Source organism: Vulpes lagopus, chromosome 13, assembly GCF_018345385.1.
Source record: "Vulpes lagopus strain Blue_001 chromosome 13, ASM1834538v1, whole genome shotgun sequence".
NCBI classification, from domain to species: domain Eukaryota; kingdom Metazoa; phylum Chordata; class Mammalia; order Carnivora; family Canidae; genus Vulpes; species Vulpes lagopus.
In genome coordinates, this window is record NC_054836.1 from 60,030,058 (window position 1) to 60,056,589 (window position 26,532).

The 26,532-nt window shown below is 41.3% G+C and overlaps 1 protein-coding gene across 21 annotated transcripts in view; it reads right to left on the reverse strand.

Moving 5' to 3' along the window:
• Positions 1–26,532, reverse strand: part of CADPS2 (calcium dependent secretion activator 2) — a 457,875-nt gene that overhangs the window by 49,607 nt on the left and 381,736 nt on the right. For 9 of the 21 annotated variants that reach the window (XM_041727910.1, XM_041727913.1, XM_041727917.1 and 6 more), the window contains 4 exons: positions 24,663–24,766; positions 23,068–23,076; positions 14,427–14,583; positions 1,316–1,457 (listed from right to left, as the gene is read on the reverse strand). In XM_041727910.1, the coding sequence (XP_041583844.1) occupies positions 1,316–1,457; positions 14,427–14,583; positions 23,068–23,076; positions 24,663–24,766 (412 nt within the window). Of the gene's footprint in view, positions 1–1,069; positions 1,190–1,315; positions 1,458–14,426; positions 14,584–23,067; positions 23,077–24,662; positions 24,767–26,532 lie in introns of all 21 variants that reach the window. The other 12 variants (XM_041727912.1, XM_041727916.1, XM_041727919.1 and 9 more) reach the window with 3 other exon arrangements.

Sequence of the window (26,532 nt, forward strand, 5' to 3'; positions counted from 1 at the left end):
ATAACGGGTTTGACACTGTACCTGGAACGTACTACTAAATGCTCAATGAGTGGGAGCTATTTTACTTCTTCTAGTTATTTTATTCTTTCTAGCTGACTTCATATGAGATCTTGGCCACGCGTGGACTAGTACTGAGTTCATCTGATTGCTCGGAGGTTCATACTTTTGAAAACTATACCGTTTTGAATAATGATGACTGATGGCAGTAAAAGTGAAAACCATAATGTAGTTTTTATTGAGAGCTCAGAGTGTGCCAGGCACTCTTCATCATCCTTTTCTTCTTTTTTATCCGCACAAAAATGTCTTTAAATTATGTGTCATAACCATTTTGGCACTGGGGAAACTGAGGCTAAGAAAGACCTAATGATTACTAAAGTAGGACCTAAATTCGAATTTCAAAGCCTGTGCCCTCTTCGTTGTAGTGACTCTCAGTTACCGCACATCTGCGGTAGGTGGGCTTATCACAACATGGAGCTAATAAATACTGTTTTTATGTTATAAGGATTATTTAAAAATAACAAAGTGCATCAACTGATACATGAAAGCACAAATGAAGAACTTGCTGGTGTTAGGAAATAAAGGACAATCGCTTCTCTGCAACCTGAAATATTATTTCTTTACAAGTGTGACTAAGATAAAATAAAAAAAACCATTATATTCTTGAAACTATTCTTCTGATGGTTTTCTACACGTAGAAGAGGAACTATGTGGGCAGTGGCAAAGCCGCTACGGTGCCTAGATATACTCTTGCCACACTGATCGCCTGCCCTGTGGTAGGTCCTTCAGGCGAAAGTCTACAACCTGACTCACAGAATGACCTCCGACCTACAGGTCACATAGGAACTACATCACACCAGTGAGTGTTGTTTTTTTTTTCCCCCCCAATCTGTATCATTTATTAATTTGCTCAGCTTAGCCCAATAGCTTAAAAAACTCAAATGAAACCAAAACATAGTATTCCTCGACCAGTGATGATAAGTGCCATGCAATCTGAACACAGGTGCACAGAACACAGCCCAGGCCATGCACTAGCTAACACACCACCAGGAAATAAGTGAGGGATACACACGTGGACTCATATAAAGGAGCCATCCACGAAGGAGTAGAAAAGCTAGGAATCTGTGGAAGAGTAAGAGGCAGACTTGGAACTTTTGGAAGAGCTACATTGGGAAGACTGTTGGCGATATTCCTGTAAAGAAACAAACAACGTGGGAAGGGACCACCATAAGCAATAACTACAGATGGGCCATGTGTAAAGTCATAAGGTCAGGACTGAAGAGACAGATGTTCCATGGACACTTGGCAAGATACCTACTTGACAGGCTGCCATGTCTCTTGCTCAAACCCTCTGTGAATTGACTGGGCGATGGAGGACTCCATGAGATCGACGTAGCGGACAACCGAGGGCACAAAGATTTCTTGCAAATGTTTGTGAAATTTTCCATTACATAAAAGTGCTGAAACAGTCAAGCAGAAACAGCGTTTGTCAGAGGGATCATATCAGGCATTTGGGGAAAATAGGGGTGAAAACACGTTTCCTGAAAGAGTCAGCGCAGAAGAATGGGTAAAATACAGATGGTAACGGATCTTGCTCCTCATATGGAATATATCGTGAAAGCTAGTCAAGAAGCATAATCAACCTCCTAGACACGGCTGTCAAATGCAAACAGGTTATATCTCTGCAAAATCCTCCCGGCGGGGGGGACGCGTTTACTTTCCAAGCAATTTAGCACGTGAGGCGTATGACCACTTGCTAGAGATTCAAGGGAGCCGCTGGGTAACATGACGGTCTTGACACGCGTCCGTGAGAAGGGAGTTGCGATCCCCGTGCTACACGCACCTCACAGAAGAGCTACACGCATTCGATTCTAAGAGCTAAGCGCGATTACTTCTAAGAGATACGCTTATTTAATTCACCAGCAGGATGACTGCGGCCTTGGAAATGACTATTCTGATTCATGAACTTTTCAGTTATCTGTGGGTTTTCTTGTAAGTCATCCAGTTTTCTACATGCATTTTTCAGGTGTCCCTTTGTGTTTAATGCGTTATATACTATGGAACATCCTGCCTGAAACAGTTGTGGAAGTCGTAGAATTTGTGCCGTCAGGATAGGGCTGTTAGGTAGATCGGTAATAGGAGAGGTGCACCTCCCTGCACTAGAAGGTAGACGCTTTCCACGCACTGCACGTAATTTCCCTAGAAGACAGGTCAGTGCTATTTACAGACTGCTCGTCCCACCCACCCACTCCTCTGCTGAATCTGCCTGTTGAAATCTTATGGTGATGTGATGGTGGGGCCCTTGAGGGGGTGATCGGGTCACGGGGGCAGAGTCCTCGTGAGCAGGATTAGTGCTCTTGTAGAAGAGAGACCCCCGGACTCTTCCGCCATGTGAAGGTGTAGCAAGAAGGCGGCCATCTGTGAAGCAAACTTTCACCAGCTACAGAACCTGTGGGTACCTTGACCTTGGACTTCTCGGCCTCTAGAACTGTGAGAAATAACTTTGTTGTTTATAAGCTACCCGGTCTCTGGTGTCCTGTTAATACAGCCTGAATAGACGGAGACAGTCAGCGTGTGTCTAAGTTGCCCTATGAAAGAGAATCTGTAGGAAAATACTAATGCTCAGTAATACTCAATAAATAATGTGTGATTTTTTAGATGATGGTACATACTTGTTTCTCAAGTGAACATATCTTTATTTTTTTTAAGATTTTATTTATTATTCATGAGAGACACAGAGGCAGAGACACAGGCAGAGGGAGAAGCAGGCTCCCCGCGAGGACCCGATGTGAGACTCGATCCCGGGACCCCGGGGTCATGGCCTGGGCCAAAGGCAGACGCTCAACCACTGAGCTCCATCAAGTGAGCATATCTTAAACCCAGTAGTGATTTTTTTTTTTTTTGACTTTCAAAGTGAAAACATGTTCATTAAAACATATCCCATCATGGCTGGGGAAGGTATTTCTGAAGAGATGATATTTTTATTGAGCCTCAGTGACAGGGGAGCCATTCATGGAAGATTTGGAGGAAAGGTCTCCAGGTGTAGGGAGCAGCCAGCATGAGAGGGAACAGGCAAGGAATAAGCTGGGGTACTTCCAGAGGATGCCAAAGCCAGTGTGGCAGGAGCAGCGTGAGGGAGGGGAAAGAATAGTTCAAGATTATGTCTAGACAGTAGGACGCGGTGAGAAGTATGGGTTTTACTGGGTACAAGGGAAGCATGATTATTTTTGTTATTATTAAGCAGAGGAGTGACATGATCTAATACCCCTGGCTGCTGGGTGGAAAATGGAGCAGGTGACCGAGGGTGGAAGCACAGAAGGCGGCTCACGCTCGGTGCCTGACTGCCGCAGACCACGTGAAGGATGACGATGATGATGATGGCGGCCTGGACTACAGTGGCAGAGGTGGAAGGTGAAGAAAGGTCTCTCAGCAATCCCATTTGCTTTTATGGATCCCAATAGCTGTACATGCTTATACACGAAATTTGGTAACTAATAATTTTAAAGTAATGCCTTATAAAGTACTCAGCTGAATGCACCATTTTCCCCACAGAATCTTCTCCAGAGCAAAAATACCCTGAATGTTAAACAGTGTTTTAAAATTTAGGCAAAGTATGTGACGTTTACAACAGTGGCATGAACACTGTTTTAACTGATTCTGGAATTTGTCAGACGCTGGAAAACTAGAGACACATAAAAGTGGGGTGGGAAGCAATTCTAAATACAGAGGAAAGTACAACACTTTTTTTTTTCTATTTCTAGTTAATATGGCCTAGTACTTTTCTGTGGTTAAATAATTTTTTCTGGCTTATCTATATGCTAAAAGATTTCTTATTAAGGTGGGAACGGTAATCATATTTAAAGATAAATGTCCTATTTAGGAGATTAATGTTATCTTAATGATGTTTTCATTAGCACACGGAAAGGAGCTTTATTTATTCCTGGAGATTCAATCACAGAGCTAGAAGGTACTATATAGATCAGTTCCTTTTGCCAAATGTCACCTAAATAAGGATGTTGAACTTAAGGATGAAATATTCTCACTCAAACCACCTAAATTATTGTGGCAAGCAAATTAAAAAATATGCCCATATCTGAATTTATTGGTTTTCCACTTAGGAACTCCCTTTCTCTTCCTTCTCCTCCTCACCAGCATTTTTGGAGTGTCAAGCACAGCCGCTAATGGTTGAGAAATCATCACAAAAACTCTGTGAGAGAACCACTATTATGTTTTTCAATCTTACCAATATGGAAGCTGGAGGCACAGAGAATCTAGGGACATGTGGGGAAGTCATCCAGTCATTAGACAATAAAACAACAGAACAACAGACAATAATTAATAACAACAGACACTCCCTCTTAACCTCCCAAGATTATATTTCCATCACCCCTAAATTTACATTACCGTCAATTACCATTAATCTATCCATCCATTCATACAGTCAGCCAACCTACCAGCAGCATGTCACCGTCTTTTAAGACCTAGAAATGTTGGAGATCATTTGAGGTAGAAAAAAAATCTTGTAAATGACACGTGCATTACTCCACATCTTAGACGAATTATATATTTTCAGAATTAGAATTTTGAAAAACTCATCTACACCATGAAAAGTCAAGAGATTGAGGAAAACTATTACATTTGAATGAGCTGACAGATGAATTAACACTGTGAACATATTTCATGTGCTCATAATACACATAAAGAACTGGGCAACTTTCCCTTTTTATACAGCTAGACCGTAGCTTAACCCTTAATTTATATGGCCTACTAATAAAAAAATGGAAAGACCCACAGGCTCTACATCTCGGTAGGTGCCGTTAAGTGCTGTCATTATGTCTAACTAGTCCAAGACACGCTCACCTAGGAAATTATTACATCTGCAAATGAGTACCCTACCTCATCATTCAAATGCTTTGTTATACATTTAGAGATTAGGTATGTTGGCTATTAAGTCCTACTTAGTTGGTTAAAATGAAGAAGCACATAGGAGAATCAACACTCAATGTTGTTATTAGATGTTATAATGATCCTACGATTAAGTCCCAGTTGACTCAAATGTATTTCTAGCAAGACCTCTCTTTTCTGATGCACTTGATAAACACTGAATTCGTTAACGTGTCAAATAAGGCTGCTTCTCTTGTATTCCCACCATGGGAGTCACAATAGAGACTGGCCACCAGATGACTCTATCTGTACCTGGTGACTGTACCAAGGCTTGGCCTTTACTTTCTACATCCAATTAGCAATCAAGACCTGTGTATTTTTCTTTCTTGACTTAAATTTTAGGTAGTTAACATACAGTGCAGTATTGGTTTCTGGAGTAGAATGTGTTGATCATCACTTAAGTAAACACCCAGTGTCCATCATAACGAGAACCCTCTTTAATGCCCATCACCCAGCATACTCTGTATCCTTCATACCCTTAACACATCCCTTCCTCTCTTCATCACCACTGCTGTTGCCCTACTTCTAACTTTCTCATCTCTTGCCTTGATTAGTACGATCATCTCTTTCTTTGTCTTCAGCGTCCTAATTTTCCCTTCATCAACCCACCTTCTTCAAATCTCAAAGCAGGGGGCTGCCAACATACAAAACTGTAATATCCTACCCTAAAGATTATAATCTTTTAGTGGATCATCACAACAAATTATAAAAGCCTTTGCATGGTAGGCCCAGAGCCTGCTCATGTTTCAGTGAGTGTTTTTCTTTTTTTTAAAAATCGGATTATAGACCCATTTTCCAAAGTTTTAGAAAATTGGCAACTGGTAGTATTATTTCTTCGGACATTAGACTCAGGAAAGGGGAAGGAGAGAGGGAAGGAAAGAAAGAGAGAAGAGGAGAAATAAGGAAAAAATGCAGAGGGGGCAGGAAAGAGAAGAGAAAGCTTGGTGTCGACAGGTAAGACTACAGAAACACACACGACACTCCACATGTGTATGGAAATGTACCCTCTTTTGCTCAGTTGCCCATATGCCAGTTTGCATTCCACTCCTATCAGACACTGTCAAAAGCCCTCTTAACATGTAACCCCAGGCATCAGAACGAGCGCTTCTATCTTCCCCATCTGGCTTAGTGAGGAGAGGCTGTGGTTCGGGGCTTGCCACCTGTCCAAATCAGCCTCTCCAAGGCACCCATTCTAACAGCTCGTTGCAAGAGCCAAGTTCTCAGTGCGGCCGTATCCAAGAATGCTTCTGACATTATATCTGACGTGTGCAAGCAGAAAGGACTGCTCAGGAGGAGTCTGGAGTAGTGGTTACAAGAATGTGAGTGGAGGACCAGCATCCACTTTGATAAATAATCTTTTTTCCCCCAAAGATTCCACATTTCCAAACATCACCTTGTCAGAAAATAATGAAACCTCAATGACATCCAGTCCAACGGTACAATTAGAAATGGCAAAAAGAAAGCAAAAGTCTTAAATAAAAGGTAAACTAGGGATGCCCAATTATTTTGAGCATCCCAATAATTAATAAATTAGTGTTGATTATTTACATACCAAAAAGAGTCTTGTATTCACAAAAGAACTTGTCATATGCTTTTAATAGTAAGATTTCGACTGAGAATTTCAACTATGATCCAATTAATGACAATTACTGAGATAATAGTCACTGGATAAATGAAGAATAAGCAGATAAAAGAGTTCCTGTATTCTTCTAGGGTAAAAATATGCTGTTGACTCCTGAGTCCGTATGATCCAATATTATACTGTGCCACCCCATTCCAATTAGTCAGCATTAGTGGATTATTAGGAAGGGTGACTTCCCCACTGAAATTCTAAATAGGCATTTCAGAAGGAAACCAGGAACACATGATTAACAAAACAAACAACACCGGCCACAATAAAAACCAGGACTTTGCCAGGAAACAACAATTATTCGAGGGACTACAGACTGCAGACGCCCTGCACAATGAAAGCCCACTGGACTAAGATAGAAAATTAGGAGGCCACTCTCCGCGTTAACAAGTGCGCATAATGAGGATTCCCGTCACTGAAAACATGAACATGGGCTTCAGGAGGAACGTCAGGAGGATTGCAGCCTAGAACAGACTTACGTAAAAGGAAGAAAATACACACAACCAAACAAAAAGATCCCCTGAGATCTCGGAGTAGCACCCAGCCAAGAGTCTGGCACATTATATAGGCACTCAATCCATGTATGTTTGAGTGAATAAACACTGAATCCATAGCAAAATAAATACTGAATAAACACCATCAAACATCCAGCGCCTAAAGGAAACCCTGAGAGTGCACTTTTCAAGCTTAAGTAGAATAGGAAACTCATTGGGTTCTATTTTCCTTTTAATTAGAATCTCAATAGGTAAACTTATACAGTCTGGTAGTATTTAATTTGTACATTTTCCTTGCGTAACCACCTCCTAAAACCACATGCAACTCTTCCTTTCCCCTTGGTGCACTTGTTAAAAATAATCTACCTACGTATGTACCTAAGGGGTGAGAGCCCTGGTGTTATGACGTCTCCTACATTGTAGACAACAACTCCAGATCCAACAGACCTAAGCTTCAAACCACAACTAAAGACGCCACCGCACGGTACGCATCACGGAGTTACGTTTTCAGTAACTACTGCATCACAGTGAGTGTGTGCACATGCTCCACTAGACGGTATGCCTTTCAGGGGCCAGAACGGTTTTAGATAACGTGTTTCTGCGAGGTGATGGGATTTGTAAATTTTAGGCATTCAGGGCCTGTTTCTTGCAGAATTAATTCAGGGAAAAACAAAAGAAACACTAACCAAGGCTGAGGGTAGAGACAGACAAAGACGACTCACAGCCCCGCAGTTCTCAAGCTTCCCCATCTCTTATGAGATTAATATTAAAGCCAAACAGAAAAGTCTGTCATTTTATTCCAGCTATGGACAGCCTTCTGGCCGGGATTACGTCCCCCACTGCTTGCTCTGGGTGATGAAAACACCCGAGCACGGCTGTACCGTGATCAGACGTAGGGTTCCCGATGCTCACGGCCTTCGGGACTTACAGAGGTTTCTGCATATCTACTGTGAAAGACACACAGGCCTTTTAGAGCCATTTCAGAGGTTATTTTCTTGAAGGCATTAAGTCCTACAAAAATATAGAAAGCAGGGCAGCCTGGGTGGCTCAGCGGTTTAGCACCACCTTCAGCTCAGGGCGTGACCCCGGGGGTCCCGGGATCGAGTCCCACACCGGGCTCCCTGCATGGAGCCTGCTTCTCCCTCTGCCTGGGTCTCTGTCTCTGTGTGTGTGTCTCTCATGAATAAATAAACAAAATCTTTAAAAAAAATTTAAAAAATAGGAAAAGCTGACTAGGAATTTAAAGTGTCAACATACAGTAAAGAATCTAGAGCAACACTGTAGAACTCAAAAAAACAAAACAAAACAAAAGCTAGTGACTTCCTGCGTTTTTATTTGCTATCCAGTCTAGCAAAACACATTCTGACATATAATTTCGAATTCAGTGAGCCCTGGAGATTGGAGTTAAATGCGCTGTCGCATTTTGGTGGTCGTCCCCGCATGTGTCAGAGCGCCTGCCTGTAAAACGAGGCCGAGCACGGCCCTGCTCGAGCCCCGAAGTCGCATCCGCCCGGCGTCGCTCCTGGCAGACGTATGGACAGATGTATCTATAAACACCGATTCGTGGATTCCAGACGCACAGCTCATTTAAGCGCTTGCGGAAGGATAACACGCAGGTGTCAACCCTCCACATTTCAAAGCTTGAAGATTAACCTCATATACAATATGGTGACCTAACAGTTCTTCATTTGAAAGAAATCTGAAAAATAATCTCTGATACAGCCCAAGTGTGAGAATAACCCAGCGGGATTTCCACTTCTTCATTTCTTAATGAGTTTTTTGATAATGAGAGGTGACTTTGCCAGTCACTCTGGGCTCTATTATGGCTAATTTGACTCCACTTCACTCTCCTTGTTAATTATTAACACTAGCCTTTTTATCCTCATGAGACCACATTCCAATTTTTCTTTTTTCGATTTTTATGAGCCCATCTTTATGAAGGTGAAAGTCTTGGAGAATAGGTTTTCACTTAGTGCAGAGCCCGAACATTTATTATTGGCCTAGGCAGAGACGCTGTGACACTGATTATACAAGCACGGGTGTTCTTCGGGATGGCTTTAATGTGCTAGCAATGTGAAAAGGCTGTTAATTAAAGAAGAAGCACCGTGGTATTTTTCACTTGGGAATCAGTTCCCAAAAGAATGGTCATTTGCCACTTGCTAACATATCCACAGATTAAAAGGTGACTAGCTCCAAGGGTTTGCCTTTCAGTAGTGCTGAAAGACATGATCTGTGCCATTTGCAGATGGCTTTCATCTGTCAGGAGCGGTCACTGGCCGTATCCATTATCGCCAGGACCGTGGCGGAGGCAGCATGCAGGGGTGGGATCTATTTGTACCAGCCTGACGGGCGCACAGCATCACTTAACTATCATGCTAATTGCTTCATTATGAAAACATTTATTTTGCCTCAATTTTAACACACCTCTCTCTCAAGACTGTTTCCTTAGATACCGTTTAAAGCGATTACCCATTTAATCATCTCTTTAGTTGGGGGGGTGACCGGGGTGGACGGAGGTAGGCTGGAGGGACGAGCAGGAGCTCAGTGTCTGTCTTCTGGGCAGAAATGCAGGCGCCCGAGTTTGTTTTCATAATCAGTTCTGCTCTGGGAATCAGTGGGTGAGTCTGTGAGGGGCAGGAGATTGGGGACAGTTGCTAAAATTAGGGTGCAGCTGGTACTCTTCCCTGGAGGAAAAACCACAGTTCATCTCCAAGGGTTCTTACGGCTAAGACTCTCCCTAATCACACCCAACTTTAAGGAGAGACGCCTGCCCCCGACAGAATTTTCTTCTCCTTAATACAGGAACTGGATTTGTGTCTTGGACCTTGCCCCCAGCTCATGGGTCGAGTCTCTGGCCTTCTCACCATGGACATTTTGTCACATGTGTGATAGGACAATATATGCCATTGTCTGGTTCCTTCTATACCCTTTGGCCCTCTCCACCCCCCGCCCCCCAACGATGCCAGGACCTTATGAGAATCTTCTAAGGTAAAAATAAAACTTCAAGGAATCTCCTATTTTCCTTTAAAGGATTCTGTTATTTTGCAAATGTCTCCGGAACCTGCTTTTGTCCGTGCAGACCCAGACTGTGCCGGAGACCAAGCGAGGAGGCCCCTGGCCAGCTCTGTCTGTGATGCCCATCAGCAAGCTCCTTCCCCGGGCACACTGCCTCTTGGGATTGAGTTTCCTCCGCTGGAAAATGAAGAGCTCGTCTACAATCCTGTCCACTTTTCAAAACAAATAAACACCTATTTTAAAATATCAAAGCATAAAGATTTTAGTAAAAGAAAGGTAGTAAGCAAGCAGTGGGGACATCTGAATGAGCCCTCAAAAAACAAAACCCCAAACAACCCGGCTACCAAGTTTTCAAGGCACAAATAAAGCGAAAATTCTGACCAATACCTCCAAGTACTTGGAGATGTGTTAGAAATTTTTATTTTGGAAGAGCAAACATAAACATGCGATATTATTGTAGATCACAACCACTTAAAATCTATGCTATATAATTAGTTGTGCACCGTATGTTGAGGTAACAGCAAATACTGTCATTTAGCAAATTACTTCCCCTTCCAAGACTGGACATTTCAGAGCAGTCTGTTTCTACTACTCTTGGCTAAAGTTGTAATTAATTAGAATTTGGGGTATAATGTTAATTGGGTCGATGTGGTAAAAGCTGTCAGGCCACGGCAGTGATGTAAGTCTCTTTCTTTTAAGGTGGGATTAAAAGGACAGAAGTTTTATGTCTTCCTAAAGCTTTCCAAAAGCTAATATGGGAACAGTGATAGGTTGACATTTAACATTTGGATTGAAATTCACTAAGTCACCATCTGAATATTTCAGGAATTTAGTAAAACAAGGACATAATTCTTAACAATATTCTTCGTTATGATCAAGAATGATATTAAAAGCAAAAAAGGAGTATGTTTTACCAATTATTAAGACACTCAGTGGTCTTGGCTCTGGGTAGTAACTTGTGAGTTTGAGATGAAAGTCAATACATTCTATTTCAATTCCCCAGACTCTACTCTACTCCCAATACCAAAAGGCAATTATGGCACTGGGGAACTTTTCTATTTACCTCACTACATGGAGGAGCTGTTTTTCTCCGAAATAATTGATGTTTTCTCAAATCCGTTAATCACTGCAAAATCAAAGCCAAGATCTGGATTTACCCCCAAACTGACAATGCTCAAAAGAGATCAGTAATAGATGCTTCCTTGTTTTAACTGAAAACCACGAAACTGTACTCTATGCATTTACCAGTAGCCAATGTTATAGAAATAGTTTAAAACAGGAGAGGGAGTACGCAACTCTTTTGAGTTAAGTATCCGCAAGTCTGGCTAAAAATTAAATTTCTTCTGTTCTCGTTTTTGTGGGTTTTTTCTCCCACAATCCCACAGAAAGTGGTTCATTGCTTTTAGAACAAAGTAAGTTAATTTTAGAACTTTCGTAGGTGAAGAAAACCTGTTAGAACTTGAAGACCTTTCTAAGGCACCATCGTGTCAGCTGCTGGGCATAGGCACCTCTGCACAGAAAACCTCCCGCGCACAGGGAAGGGAGCTGGAGCTGTGCAGCTGGCCGCGGCTGATGGCCTAGACGCGGGCCTCGTACCCCTGGCCTGCCTCTTGTCCAGCACCTGCTCCCGGCCGCCCCGCGCCCCTATGTGTCTAGGCAGCGGGCAGGAGGCCAGCGACTCCCGGAGCCTGCAGCCAGATGGGTGCCTCGGGCCTGGTGCTCTCCAAGGAGAGCCGGGCCCGTGCCCAGCGCCGCCTTCCCACCCGAGGGGGAAGGCCTGGCACAGACCAAGTGGGTGCTCCCGGCAACTACAGATGACCGGGGCAGGACAACAAAGCCGCCAGCTCGCGGCAGCCCCAGCAATGATCCTCCAGGGCTAACCTGGCCGAGGAGAAGAGGGAACCCTCCCTGCGATGGCCCCCCAGAGACGGGCCCTTCACCTTAGTGTTCTTGTTGATATAACGCTCATTAAAATTTGCACCTGTAATGTAAGAACTCTTCTTAAAAATAAATATTAAAGGGTGCTAACTCATTGGAGTTGCAGTAGAGGCCACCCCCCCCAAATTTCTAAGAGGTCTACACTTGTTTTCTCCATAAATAAATTGATATGTTGAATAAGTTGGATGATTCATTATCTTTACTGTTTATGAACATTAATAAATGCCACTCCCAAACAAATCTAAATATGGTCAAATCTGGAGTTTTTCATACAAATGGAGAAAGCAATGCTAGAGATACGCCTGTGCTTATTTACTTTCAGTTAGGGACTTGATGCATAATATATGTATTTATTTTTAGCACAGGTTTATTGTCTTAAAATAATATTAAATCTGAGTTAAAATTTCTTAGCAGAAGATGAATGATGCTAAAAGACTGGGAAGAGAAGAAGGTCATTTGAAGTCTTCTAGCTGGCAGGAGAAAAGCAAAGTAGGACTTAAAAGCTGGCTGGGGATTGTCTGTAGATGGATGATTCACATACAGATAATTCAGTGTGAGGTTAGCAACTTCTGAGAGTAGACGCTGGTGAAATATCAAGCAGGAAATGTAGCTTAGTACTTTGGCTTTCTAATAGGATCTTCTGGAGATGAAACTGGATAAGAGATGAAATTGGTTGAAAGAATCAAGACTGAAATTTTCATACCCTAACATCTATAATACTTATTTTGTATCCACCCTATGCGAGCTCCGATTCATCCTTGCCACCAGTGACGCTGTAGGGACCAGCATTTCCCTCCTTTATAGGTGAAGAACCTAAAGTCTGCAGAGGGTTAAGCTCTTGTCAAAGGTCAAGCTGCAAGTGGTGGAGACAGATGTGAGTCTGTCTGGTATCCAAGTCCATGTTATCAATTACTAAAAATGATGTCCCTCTTACTATAACAGAGGCTCTTAACCTGCTATCCTAAATCTGATGTCCATAGGGAGGTCTAATACTAAACAAAATTTCATATTAATGTGGATTTTTTCCCCCTCAGTAAAACAGTACTAGTTTTTATCAGAGACTCAAGGGGATGAACAACCAAAGAAAGGTAAGAAATAATGGAGTTGAGCAACAAACAAAACCAAAAAAAAAAAAAAAAAAAAGGAATCTTAAAAAAAACCAAGACAAATGTAAAAATATGGATTTAAGTTTATGCTTAAAAGTACACAGTAGTAGTGCTCTTGCAGGAGAACAGCAAACAGCTCTGGAGCGCTAAAATGCAGCAAGTTTGAAATGTATCACAGGGTGACTATGTTCCCTGGTGAGTTAGAGCAGCAGGAGCTGCAGAAAGACGGGGCACAGGAAGGGCACCTCTCCGGGGGGTCTGAGTTACTCAGGTCACACTGTGTTCTTCACAGCACCGCACCCCAGAGCAATACTGAAAAATGGAGTGAGGTCTGGGCAGGGGAAGGTGATAAGACGGTAATGGGCACAGAAACCCTATCACGTGAAGAAGAACTGAGTGACTTCGTAGCAACGGCTTGGAGAAGAAAACACACCATATAAAAGACTGTTACATCCATCATGTAGAACAAGTCAGAACCAGAGCGCAGGAAGAGGCAGAGATTAAACTGGTTTGTAAAGGGAAGAACTGTGTAGAACAGGTAACTGGTAACTCTGGTCTCTGCAAGTGGTAAAGCAAAGCGGTCAGCAGTAACCAAAGTTGGGTTTAAGGGAAACGTTTGAAGAGTCATCATAGGAAAAGCTAGGAACCTACGTTAAGAAATGTCCTTCTAAAGTCCTGATATAAAACTCGGTTTGTTGGCGCTGCTGGAAGACCATGCACCAGAAAATTTGTGAACATTACTATTGCGTTGAAAAGAAATGTCTCAATAGAGGACCTTTACATTCTCTTAAATTTCTTAATACAGAGCGAGAGCAACCCATACCACGTGGCATATTACACCATCATCCAGGGAAGTGAATCCCTCTTAGACAAACAATATTATCAGAATGCGTATTAGTAGAAACCGTAACACAACATGAATTTCTAGAATAATGACACATTTCTGAGGGGTCTTTCAGAAACACAGGTATTCTCAAGTGCTTTAGAAATGCTAACCTTTGAAGATTCCTGATTCACAAGGTGCAATGAGAAAGATGCCTGTGTTACCAGTTCTTGATAAACGCAGGAGGGTAGAAATAAGAGGAACCTCAGAGGCCAGTGGAGCCATGTGGGCATGTTCCTGGTTTCCCCCAGAACCAGGCCTGAAAGAGTCAGGGAGACTGAGCAAACACTAATGAACTCTGGCAATCTTGCTGGTGAGTGAGAGAGCTCTATAAATACACATTCACACACACATTCTCTCCATCCTCCCCCCAACCCCCCGGCCCCACTACACATACTGAAGAAAACCCATGTGCTTACTGTCATTTCGGAGGAAATTATTGAGCAGTTGGAAAAGAGGAAAACTATCCCAGGAGTCTTGTGGTTGGGCCTCCAGTGCAGTATCCATATCCACTGTGAATAAAGCCCAAAATTTCTCTGCATGCTCTGCCAATAAATCAGGCCACCAAGCAAATGCCTATGAAAGGATAAAAATAATGTAAAATTAGATGACTTCTTAGAAATACACACAAATATTGTGCCACTTGAAAACATGTCACGGAAAGTGAAATTGTAGTAGAATGTTGTACAATAGGGTATCACATTTTAGAATATTTCTTACAGACAAAAGAGAAATTAGAAATACATAAAACATCATAGTCATTATGCTTAAATAATGAGATACACAAATTTTATTTTATATATTTTTCAAATGTTCTAAAGTAAACGTGTATTTTTAAAATAAAGCAGTAAAAGTCATTTTGCATTTTTTTAAAGATTTTATTTATTTATTCATGAGAGACACACAGAAAGAGGCAGAGACACAGACAGAGAGAGAAGCAGGCTCCATGCAGGGAGCCCAACGCGGGACTCGATCCCGGGACTCCAGGATCACGCCCTGGCTGGGCTGAAGGCGGCGCTAAACCTCTGAGCCACCCAGGGATCCCATCATTTTGCATTTTTATTCTATTTTAGATTTTTTATTTTATTCAATGCCACATTTGCTTATCTAAGATTTGCGTATAAAATTTCTTCTCACGTTCGAAAAATATTGCTTTTTATTTGTAGTACTTTAAAAAATAAATCTAGTGTCTCAAATACACTTTCATAGAGAGATTTCTTGACCCTCTCCTGTAAATTAGATAGGTACTCTGGTAGGTAGGTAGTGTGATTTAGTCTTACATAGTCTCTCTGATGCTTAGCATATTAATTTCCCAAGTCTTGGCATTACATATATGACCATATATGTGAATATTTTAATTTCTGCCTCTTAGACTGTAAACACAACAAAGAACAAGTCTGTATATGTTCTGTTTATTACTTTATACTCAGCAAGACATTTTCTAATGCCTTTTAGGTAATGGCAATAATCACCTTAAAAAAATCTTTAGATGAGTGAAAATAATATTTACTTTTTTAGATAGTTCTTGAAAACAATGTGGTCTGATGATGGATCACAGCACCAATACCATCTGCCCATGGAATCTAGCAGCAGGCCTGATTTCCCATGGTCCCTGCCAGCCAGCAGGCCCATAAACCCTACTAACCAGCCCACCAAGAATCTCTTGCTGGGCTGACTGGTAAAGGGTTTTCCCTGAGAAAGCCAGTCTGTAAAGACTACAAGAGATGACTGCTTCTTCAAATGTGCAGACACCAACAAAGTCTAAGGACCCTAAGAATCTAAGAAATAAGATAACCAACAAAAGAACAAAATAAAGCTCTAGTGGTGTGCCTGGGTGGCTTAGCCAGTTATGTGTCTGATTAGGGCTTGGGTCATGATCTCAAGGTCCTGGGATCAAGTCTCATGTGGGGCTCCACACTCAGCATGGATCTGCTTCTTCTTCTTCCTCTGCTGCTCTCCCTGCTTGTGCTCTCCCTCTCTCAAATAAATAAATAAAATCTTAAAAAAAAAAAAAAAAGCTCAAGTGACCAACCCTGAAGAAATAGAGATCTATAAAGTCCCTGAAAGAATACAAAAATATTGTCTCAAAGAAGCTCAATGAACTACAAAAGAACGCAGATGGACAACTAAATAAAATCAGTTAAACAGTATTTTAAAAAATGAGAAGTTCAAAAATGAGAAGTTCTGGGACAGAAACCATGAAAATAACTGAACAAATATTCTAGAACTGAAGAACAATGACTGAAAAATTGAATGAAGAGCTTCAACAGAATTGATCAAGAAGAAAGAATCAATGAACTCAAAGACAAGTAATTTGAAGTTATCTGGTCAGAGAAACAACAATAAAAGAATGAAGAAGAGTAAAGAAAGCTTTCAGGACTTGTGGAACATCTTTAAATAAACCAAGATAGACATTATGGGAGTCCCAGAGAGCGAAGACAAAGGGAAAGGGGAAGAAAGCTTATTTAAAAAAATAGTGGTTGAAACCCTCCCAAACCTGGATAGGATTGAGATAAACAAAAATGAAAACACAACATACCAACATTTATGGGTTGCAGTAAAAGCAGCACTAAGAAGGAAATTTATAGCAATAAACATTCATATTAAAAAAGAAAAAAGATCTCACAACAACCTCCTGTTACACCTCAAGAAACTAGAAAAAGAAGGACAGACTAAGTTTGAAGTTAGGAGAAGAAAGAACATAATAAAGATTAGAGCTTAAATAAATGAAATGGAGAATACAAAACAATAGAAGCGATCAATGAAACTAAGAGTTAAGTTTCTTAACAAATACTATCAACAAAACTTTTGACTGATAAAAAGACAGAAAATTTGAATAAATCATAAATGAAATGACATTACAACCAATACCACAGGAATAAAAAAGATCATAAGAAACCATTATCCAGGATTTTCTTGAACATGACCTAAAAAACACAGGCAACAAAAGCAAAAATACATAAAAAGGGCTACATCAAACGAAAAAGCTTCTGCATGGCAAAGAAAATCCATCAACAAAATGAAAAGGCAACTTATGGAATGGGAGAAAATATTTGCAAGAAGTTGAACTAATAAAGGATTAATATCCACAGTGTATAAAGAACTCCTACAACTCAACAGCATGAGAACCCCAAATCATCTGATTAAAAGTCGGGCAAAGACCTGAATGGATATTTCTCTGAAGAAGCCCTACAAATGGCCAACAGCTATATGGAAAGGTCCTCAACATCATTAATCACAATTTGATTTTCAAATATAAATCAAAACCACAATGAGCTATCGTCTCACACCTATTAGGGTGGCTAATATATATATATATATATATATATATATATATATATATATATATATAGTAAGTTTTATTGAAGTTGTAGGGAAAAGAGAAGTTCTTGTATACTGTTGGTGAGAATGCAAGTTGCTACAGCCACTATAGTGAACAGTATGGAGGTTTCTCAAAAAAAAAAAAAAAAAAAAAAAAGGAATGTTCCAACAATCCCACATCTGAGTATACGCCTGGAGGAACTGAAATCAGAATCTCAGAGATATCTGCATTGCCATGGTCACTGCACCATTATTTACAATAGCTAAGACATGGAATCAACCTAAATGTCCATCAACAGATGAATGAATGGATCAAGAAAATATAATGTCTATAAACAATGGAATATTTTTCAGCCTTAAAAAGGAAGGAAATGCCATTTTCAACAGCATGGTTAGGTCTAGAGGATGTCATGCTGAGTGAAATACTCCAGACACAGAAGGACAAACACTATATGACCTCACTTAAAAGAGGAATCTGGAATAGTCAAATCCCTAGGAGCAGAGAGTAGAATGGTGGTTTCAGAGGGGAGAACGGCTGGGGGAGCGTGAAACAGGGAGGAATTAGTGAAACGGTGCAAAGACTTGGTTATACCGGACGACAAGTCTAGCGCCCACAGCTAACGGTGCTGCCTTACACACTCAGCATTTTGCTTAGAGGCTGTATCTCGTGTTAAGTGCTCTTACCACATTCACACCAAGTAATGTGGATTTCTCTGGGTATAGCGTCTGTTTTGTTTTCAATTTGCATTTCTATAATTATGAGTTCAAACATTTTTTCATAGGTGTAAGGGCTCTCTTTATACTGTTTTTAGTGAATTGTTTTTTTGGGTCTTTCCCCCCCTTAAAAAAATTTTTTTTTTATTAAGTCAACTCTATACCTAACATGGGGCTTGAACTCATGATCCCAAGATCAAGAGCACATACTCCACCGACTGAGTCATTCAGGTACCCACTTTTTCCTTTTTAAATTTACTGTTTGCTACTTACTTTTTAACCAAATAACTACAAAACATCCTACTTCTGTGATACAGAAATTTTTATTATGCTTCCAATTAGAATTAATCACTTAAGAAGGGACTTGCCATACTATGGCTGGAGAAGTCAACATTTACTTTCAAGAACTTTCTAGGAACATATCAGATACACAGTTGTGAAATTTCATTTAATTCCTTCTTTTTTTTAAAAAAGATTTTATTTATGCACAAGAGACAAGAGAGAGAGAGAGAGAGAGAGAGAGGAAGAGGGAGAAGCAGGCTCCCTGGGACTGGATTCCCAGGACACCGGGGTCACGCCCTGGGTCAAAGACAGACCCTCGACCACTGAGCCACCCAAGCATCCCTAGTTCCTTGCTTGCAATTTATTTTCACAGTAAGAGTATAAAGTGTGATGAAGGTTCTACATTTTGATGATATATGTTCAGAGAGAACATAGTAACACACAAAGGGTTGCAGAAGGGGAGGTGGGCGGGGGGATGGGGTGACTGCGTGACACGCACTGAGGGGGGCACTTGATGGGATGAGCACTGGGTGTTAGACTGTATGTTGGCAAACTGAATTTAAATACAATATTTAGATTAAAAAGAAGTAGCTTTGGGATGGCAAGATGTTACCATCAACTCATTCTATTTAGCAGATGTGTGTGTCTGTGTCTCAAACTGTATCCCTGATGAATGTAAGCCAGTCTGCGATGAACGTTTCCTGTTTCCTCAAGATGACTAGGGAAAGCATTAAGCCGTCACAAAAGCAAGGCTGTTACCTCGAGAACACGGGGTGGACTCTACACCTATCCCCTCATCCTTTCTGCCAGTCTGCTGGGTGGTGGTCACCTCAACCTGGACTCTTAGTGAGAGGAAAGCGTGAATAGCGGCCTCCCTCGAGGGCCACTTCCTGAGGGACGGTGGAGGCTCCACAGCACCAGGGTCTCCACCGGGGAGAAGAAAACCCCACTCAGAAACACATCCATCCGCAGGGCACCAATCAAGCCGTGATTATCTGGGTTAAAGTGATCCCGACTCTAATGCTAAGCCACTAATTAGTGTAAACGAAATGGCAGAGGCAGAAGGCAGTGTTTAATTTGATTAAGAGGGAAATACAAAACAAAACTGGATTATCATCCTTCAGCCACACCATTCCTATCAAAGTCCTGACAATAAGGGAAAATCTCACACGGTGGAAACAATGTACGTGGCAAGGTGACAATACCCTGGACGCTGAGTCTGTTTCCTGAGTGTCACTGGAAACAGTGCAGGTAAGAACGGATCCTGAAACTGGAAGTGAGTCCTGAGCTCCTGCACCTGCTGGGGAGCCCTGATGCTGTGGGCGAACCAGTTCCCTGGGCGGATTTCCATTTCCTCATCTGCAAACCGGCAACAATAATACTTGTCCTGACTCCCCCCAGGTTGCTGTGAAGATTCAGTGAATCGGGAAATCTCTTGCTCTACAAAAGTCAAAATCTGGTCACTATCGGCAATTACAGAGATGAACTGAAATGCAGGCACATCTTATGTGAGCTTAAATGTTTTTTGTGCCAACTATTGTCCTAAAGGCTTTTTATATGTTATTTTAACCTTCAGACAACATTTCCAGAAAGGTAGATAGAGTAATTACCCTTATTTTCTATTGTAGCAAACTCAGAGCCATTAAACGACTTGCCCAAAGTCATACAGTTGGTCGGTGACAGAACAGTAATTTGAATCCAGGTCAGCTGGAGCACAGAAATCAAGCTCCCTCACATGCAGATTCTTAATTAACTATATGCAGCCCGTACCCTGCGTATGCATCTGTACGTCCATCCTGTTTTGTAGATCAGACCACCGTTAATGTCCTGGGTTTTTTTCTTGCCAGAGTATCTATTCCTATCTTATTTCTTTATATCTTTCTTGATTCTTGGAGGTCAGAGGCTTTTGATTACTTTTAGCCTCAAAATATAGTTAAAATTCGTAATTTACAACAAAAAAGAGGATGGCTGCATAAATGAGCAAAAACAGTGAATCTGATTTTGGAATGCAGTATATGCTCATTTTTTCCCCCCAAGAAAAGATCAGTTTGCGATCTTGTATTTTTTTTTCAATCCTGTATTTTGTAGATGATCCTGAAAGCTCTGGAAATAGTCTAGTATCTAGGATACCTCCCAGCCCCAACATACACATGCATGTAACACGGAGAGGCCAGATTCTAGAAATATGTAAGCTCTTTTGAGGAGCTAAGAGAATGGACTAGAGGGTGACACCTAAATCACTTTCAAACTAACCATAAGGTTTTTACTACTCTCTCGATTCAACAAAATCTCTCCCTAGTTGGGATCATACATGAATATAAATATTGAAATAGCCAAATGTGATGATAAACTGAAAATACTTCAAGGCGTATTTCAGGGTAAAATAATAGTCTTCTTATTATATATTATCATATACACAGTATTAAAAATTACTAAATAATCAACGAAAATTTTTCGTAGGATATTTATGCCCATAGAAGTTCATCTGAGAGTCACGGCTGCGAATGGGGAATTCTGTGGCTATGACTTTGCATCTAAAAGCCATACGCTGGTCATCTTCTTCCAATATGAGGGATATTTGTTTGATCAGAGGCTAATCTAATCCTAAACCTAAAACCACCTTAAAAAATGTTGGTTTATTTCACCGGCTACCCACATACAAATACTATGTACTTAATACAAGCCTATTGTCGTGATTACTGTAATTTAGTTAGTAGTAAGCAATAAACAGATCTTGTTCATGAACCAATAAGCAGACTTTAAGATGCACCGTAGGTGTGCATGCTAGTGAGAAGAGGAAGGTCACAAAGAAGCAAAACAAACGGGGAAAAAGGAATCAAATGCCCTTTCTCTTCTTGTTAGAATCCACCCAGAAACACTCTGGTTCAGACACTGGCGTTCATGTGAGCAAACGTGCAGCTATGTGAGTCCACACTGAACTCCCTTCCTCGTCCTGCCTCGGTCGCTGGAGGAGTGTGGGACACATGCGGCTGTGGTGCAAGCTGAATCAGCCATGTGTGGTGTCCTGAGAGCTGTCTATGCAGCAAATACCAAATTATCGCAAAACACCCTTTTTGCTTACAGGGTCACCGACACAGTGGACGATATTACACTTAGACTGCTTTAGGGACCTTAAATCAGGCCTCTGGTGTGATAACCTCCAACAAACTAGCAACCTAAACTGCGCTCGTGTTGATCACGTTTCTTCCCGGGGCCCCTCTCCTGATCCTTTCACGCTGCATCCCCTTGGGCGGCGTGCTAGGCACACAGACAGCAAGGAAAGGAAAAGGACGTCTCCAGGCTTGCACTGTCACCATCCCCTCTGCATTTACATCTCTGCTGCCTGGTGTGAACCCTGGCAGCGGAACCAGGGGAGGACAACCAGCCCACCCCTGTATTTACTGAGAAATAGCAACGTGGTTCCCTGCAAGGTGCCCAGGGTGGAGTCCCGTCACTGACCTCCTGCCATGTGTGCTAAGTTGCTCAACGTTTGCAGGTTAGTTTTTCTACGGGTCAGATGGTGTACGTGGGGATGGTGTGCTGGCGAGAGCCTGGGCTTCCTCATGAGCATCGGGACCTCCTGGCGTCATCACAGCGAGTGGCCCTGAGATGCACAGCTGACGGACTGGTTTGCCTAAATTTCTGGCCAGGCACAGTCTAGTCACTGGAATATGGAGACGGCTTTCAAGATTTTCTGGAAAGGATCCTAAGCTATCTTTTTAAAGAGAAAACAAACTCAGAAAAAAGCCTGAGAGAAGAGGTGGAGAGGCCACTGGAGGGAAGGGAGGACTAGCTTATAAGCCAGTCGCTGTCAAAAATGTGAAGGACGTGAAAACTGCTTGACTGGAAAATTGCTGAAAGACAGAAACAACCTCTTAGCCCTGGATGTGAACTACCACTGGGAGAGAGCAGGTGAAGGTAAAGGAAGCCTGCACAAGAGCCAAAGGGAGCGCTCTGCGAGGCAGACGCGGTGACCTCCTCGACGGAGCTGAGCCAGGCGCTCCCTCGTGGAGTCAAGAGACTCCAGCTTGAACATCCAGCAGAAGAAAGATCAGTGCAGAGTTCAGTCTACCAATTCACTCTGGAAATGACTTTAGAATCAGACCAATTCACTCCCCAGGACTGTTGAGAGGAAAAGTTGGATCTTCTGGTTAAAAAAAGACAAAGGCAAGACACGTGGCTGGCTCAGCCAGTAGAGCGTGTGACTCTTGATCTGGGGATTGTGAACTCGAGCCCCATGTTGGGTGTAGAGATTACTTAAAATAAAAATCTTAAAAAAAAAAAGAAGAAAAAAAAAGGCAAAAGAATAAAGGGATGAAACCAAATTATCAAAATCCTTTCAGATGGCCTTAATTACGCAAGCAATTATTAATAAGACATATTTACCAAAACACTACAACTCTAAGCCCATTCAGAGAAACAGTGTTTAATTGCAAGGAGGAGAACTAGATTGGCTTTAAAATGAAATAGTGGGATGGGATGCCTGGGTGGCTCAGCGGTTGAGCATCGCACCTGCCTTCGGCCCGGGGTGTAACCCCGGGGTCCTGGGATCGAGTCCCACATCGGGGTCCCTGTAGGGAGCCTGCTTCTCCCTCTGCCTGTGTCTCTGCCTCTCTCTCTCTCTGGGTCTCTTATGAATAAATAAAAATAAATAAATAAATAAAATGAAATAGTGGTTTCTATCTTACTATCACTAAAAGAGTTATCCCATGCTAGAAAAATAGTGGGAACAGTTTTACTCACCTCTCTTCCCTGATGGGTTCCAAGAATTTGGAAGCATTGGGAGATGGAAAATGCCACAGTGTTTGTTACAAAGCATTTTAAAAAGAGGTCATCATAATAGTTCTATATTTCAGCATAAAGAGATATTTATGAGTTATGATTATCTCTGTTCAATAAAGCCAACCCTATTTTTGTGGATTAGAAAATATTATTTACATTTTAATCGGGTTTGGCTACATTAACAAGCATATAGTGATTGCATGAAGTACACGACATTAATAATTGCATTTAAAAGACAGGAAAGTAATTATTTTTCTTATGAGGGCAGGAAAATTAAATATTATTTCTGTGAAATGCATGGGAATGTTAGATGTACCTGCTTAGGTGAAATATACTGCAACTGAATATCCAATCAGAAGTATTTTTTTAATTCAAAAAGGTCTAATACTCTGATGATAATGCCTTTTAACAAAAGACAAAGACCACGCACATATATATTTTATCATATAATCATTTTCACTGTAACATAGCAGTAGTACCAGCCTAGAAAAGATCCTCTTGGGGATTCATTTCGAATCATTGAAGCAGCTGTTTCTTCAGTTTAAAATACAATATCCATAACAAGTTCACACATGACAGATGCAAGGTAAAAACTAGATTCCATAGTGTGAGCTAAAAGCAGATGTTTTGAATGATCATATTTATAACCAGATACAATACATCTTGGTTACCTAGAGTAAGGCTTCATGAATACTCTTTTTTAAGAATTTGCTTAAAGTGTACTTCCTATAGTTTCTTATAATTTTGAAAACTTGGCTTCATTACATACGAATATTGTATAAATTCTTAAGTAAGCTTTAGAAAAAATTCTCGCCCATTTCATGTGCTTCTTCAGGAATAAAAGTACTGTTAGAGTGCTGAAATTTGTTATATTTATTTAATTCCATATATTTTTCCCACCCAATTCAAAGTCATAAAACTTTTTTTTTTTAAACTTTTATTTTTAAAAATAAGCTTATGACTATTAGAAAGAGTGGCACTTTTAAGTCTTAGAATAAGCAGTTGGCTGTGGAATTTTACTCCATAGAGTGAACGTTAATATATAATTAAAACTTTCGAAAACCATAAACAATGCAGGCTTAGTGAAACTTTAAAGTCTGATGGTAAGAATAAAAGATTAGTTATCAGCCATATGGTTATGAAGTCTTCTATCTGATTTTGTTAGAGTTTATCACTATTTTTCCTTTTGCAGGCTGATTCATTTACATTTCTAAAGTAAAGCAATCACGGCAGCGGGGAGAAGCAAGCAATCTGCCATCATGGGATTCCAGCTTCCCTTACTACTTGCACAATTTTAAAGGCAGAGCCCATAAGCTGTCCCGTGTTCCTCACAGAGTGACTGTCGTCAGGAGCAGATAATACACTATATACTAAACAACCCCTTTGTAACATAGAGGAATTGTTATCCAGGAAATGCACTTAAATGTTCTCAGTTTTTTACACGTTAAACGGGCAGACGTGTATCAAAGTCTACGGGCAGGCACGTCCCCAGTGCTGTTCTCACCACGGCAAAGCATTATATGTGACTTTATATGACAGTGAAAGCAAGTCATCACCTCTGCATGATGCTCTTCATTCTGCTGCAAGACTTCTATGCAGAGCTCTGCTAGATGAAGAACCTCTTCCAGCTTTCTAGCAGGAGTTGCCTGGTTCATGGTCTCTATGTTAGAAAGAGATCATAATAATGTTACCTTGAAAATCAAAAGCCAAACATATTTCCATGTATAATGAGGAGACCAGGGTGTGGAAATAGAATAGAAAGCACATTTTTGAGAAACAAGACATACAAAAAAATACAAACAAATACATTCTTAAAGAAAAAAAAAAAAAAACAGTTCACCACATTGCAGAAAACATTTCACCCGCAAAGCAATCACAGGGAACTGCAAGTGTTGTGCCATTTAATATATAAGAACTAACAGGTGCATCAGCACATTAGATGCTCAACTTCTGCAACAAACAAGTTATAATTCTCCTCAAGGTCAGAAACACAAAGAGAGCAGATACCACAGTCTTTTCCTTCTCTCGGTATTGTATTATCAATACAATACCATTCTGACCAGATGAGTCATTCTCGACATTAGCAAAACCATGCTTTTTTTTTTTTTTTGTTATTTAAATCCCCTGCCTGAAATGTCTATATAGTTTATGTTGATCTTACATTCAAGACGTATAAAGTCACCTAAAACACTCTGACAACCTTCAATTAATCCATTTCCTCCCCTCGTTCCCCGTCCACTATTATGTCACCCTCTCCCCTCCTCTAACTGGAGAGGGGTGGAGGGGTGTTCTGAAAGCTGAAGGTTCTTTCAGCATCAAGGCAAACCGGTATAAAGGAGGCCAAGCCACAGTGAGCAACAACAGAGAAGGAAGAGCAGTCGATTTCAGGATCGACAACACACTGGCAGAAATTAGAGGTGCCCTGTCCTGTGTAATGAAATGGTTTCAAAACTGAATGTGAAGAACAGAGCTTCCAGTAAGGACGCTGAAGATAAATACTGTCTTACGTTTGTGGACTCTCTTCGTCCCAGTAAGGAGGTTGTAAGGAAGGGAGACAAAATTTTCAGAAAAAAGAGCTTTTTCTGTGGAACCTCAGGAGTTTTGTTTTTTGGCAATGGATCTTTTCCTTCAACTTCTTCCTAAAACTTCAGCCTTAAATTTGGAGGATACTCTCTTCCATCTGCTCATTGCCAAGGGACGTACAATGATGCACTGAAACCCTACTTACGGCGGGTGCATGTTCATTAAACATTTATTATAAGCTTACTACAAGTCCCCGTGTGATAAACATCCCCCAACCCTGCACTCCTCCTCCTAAACGTCCCTGCAGGATGGAAAGCCATGCTTGTCTGTGACGGGGATCACGAGCAGAAAATCAGTCTGCCAAACAGCACGTAATTGAGTGTGCCTACGGATGTTTCTAGCTGTGAGAAACAGGAGGAGGTATAAGCCAAGTCCCTGATCTTAAACAACTCATACTCCAAAAATCACTACTAAAAGGATCCTTAGACATCAACTATTCCATCTTCCGTCTGTTTCATGATCACTTCAACATCCTCAAAAGAGGGTGAGGTCAAGGAGGCTCATGACTCTGCAAGACAGTCTACTTACTCCATTTGGGGGCAGCTCTAGCTACTAGAGTCTGGTGAGAAAGACAAGAGCCTTAAGAAAAGTTTGGAAACAACACAGAGCAAACAGCGGTTATGCAGGAGAGGTGAGAACTGCTGAGAGCGAGTGGACTGGGGACAGGAATCAGCAGGAAGGTGAGCAGGACCTGAAGCAGGTCCTAAAGGAAGAACAGACGACCTGGGAAAGTAGATGGGAAAGTAAATGTCTATGTGACAGAGATGTGGTGATTTCAGAGGAAAGTGATGACGATGATGATCACAAATGCCACTATTTATTGAGAGCCAGTTGCGTGTGAGG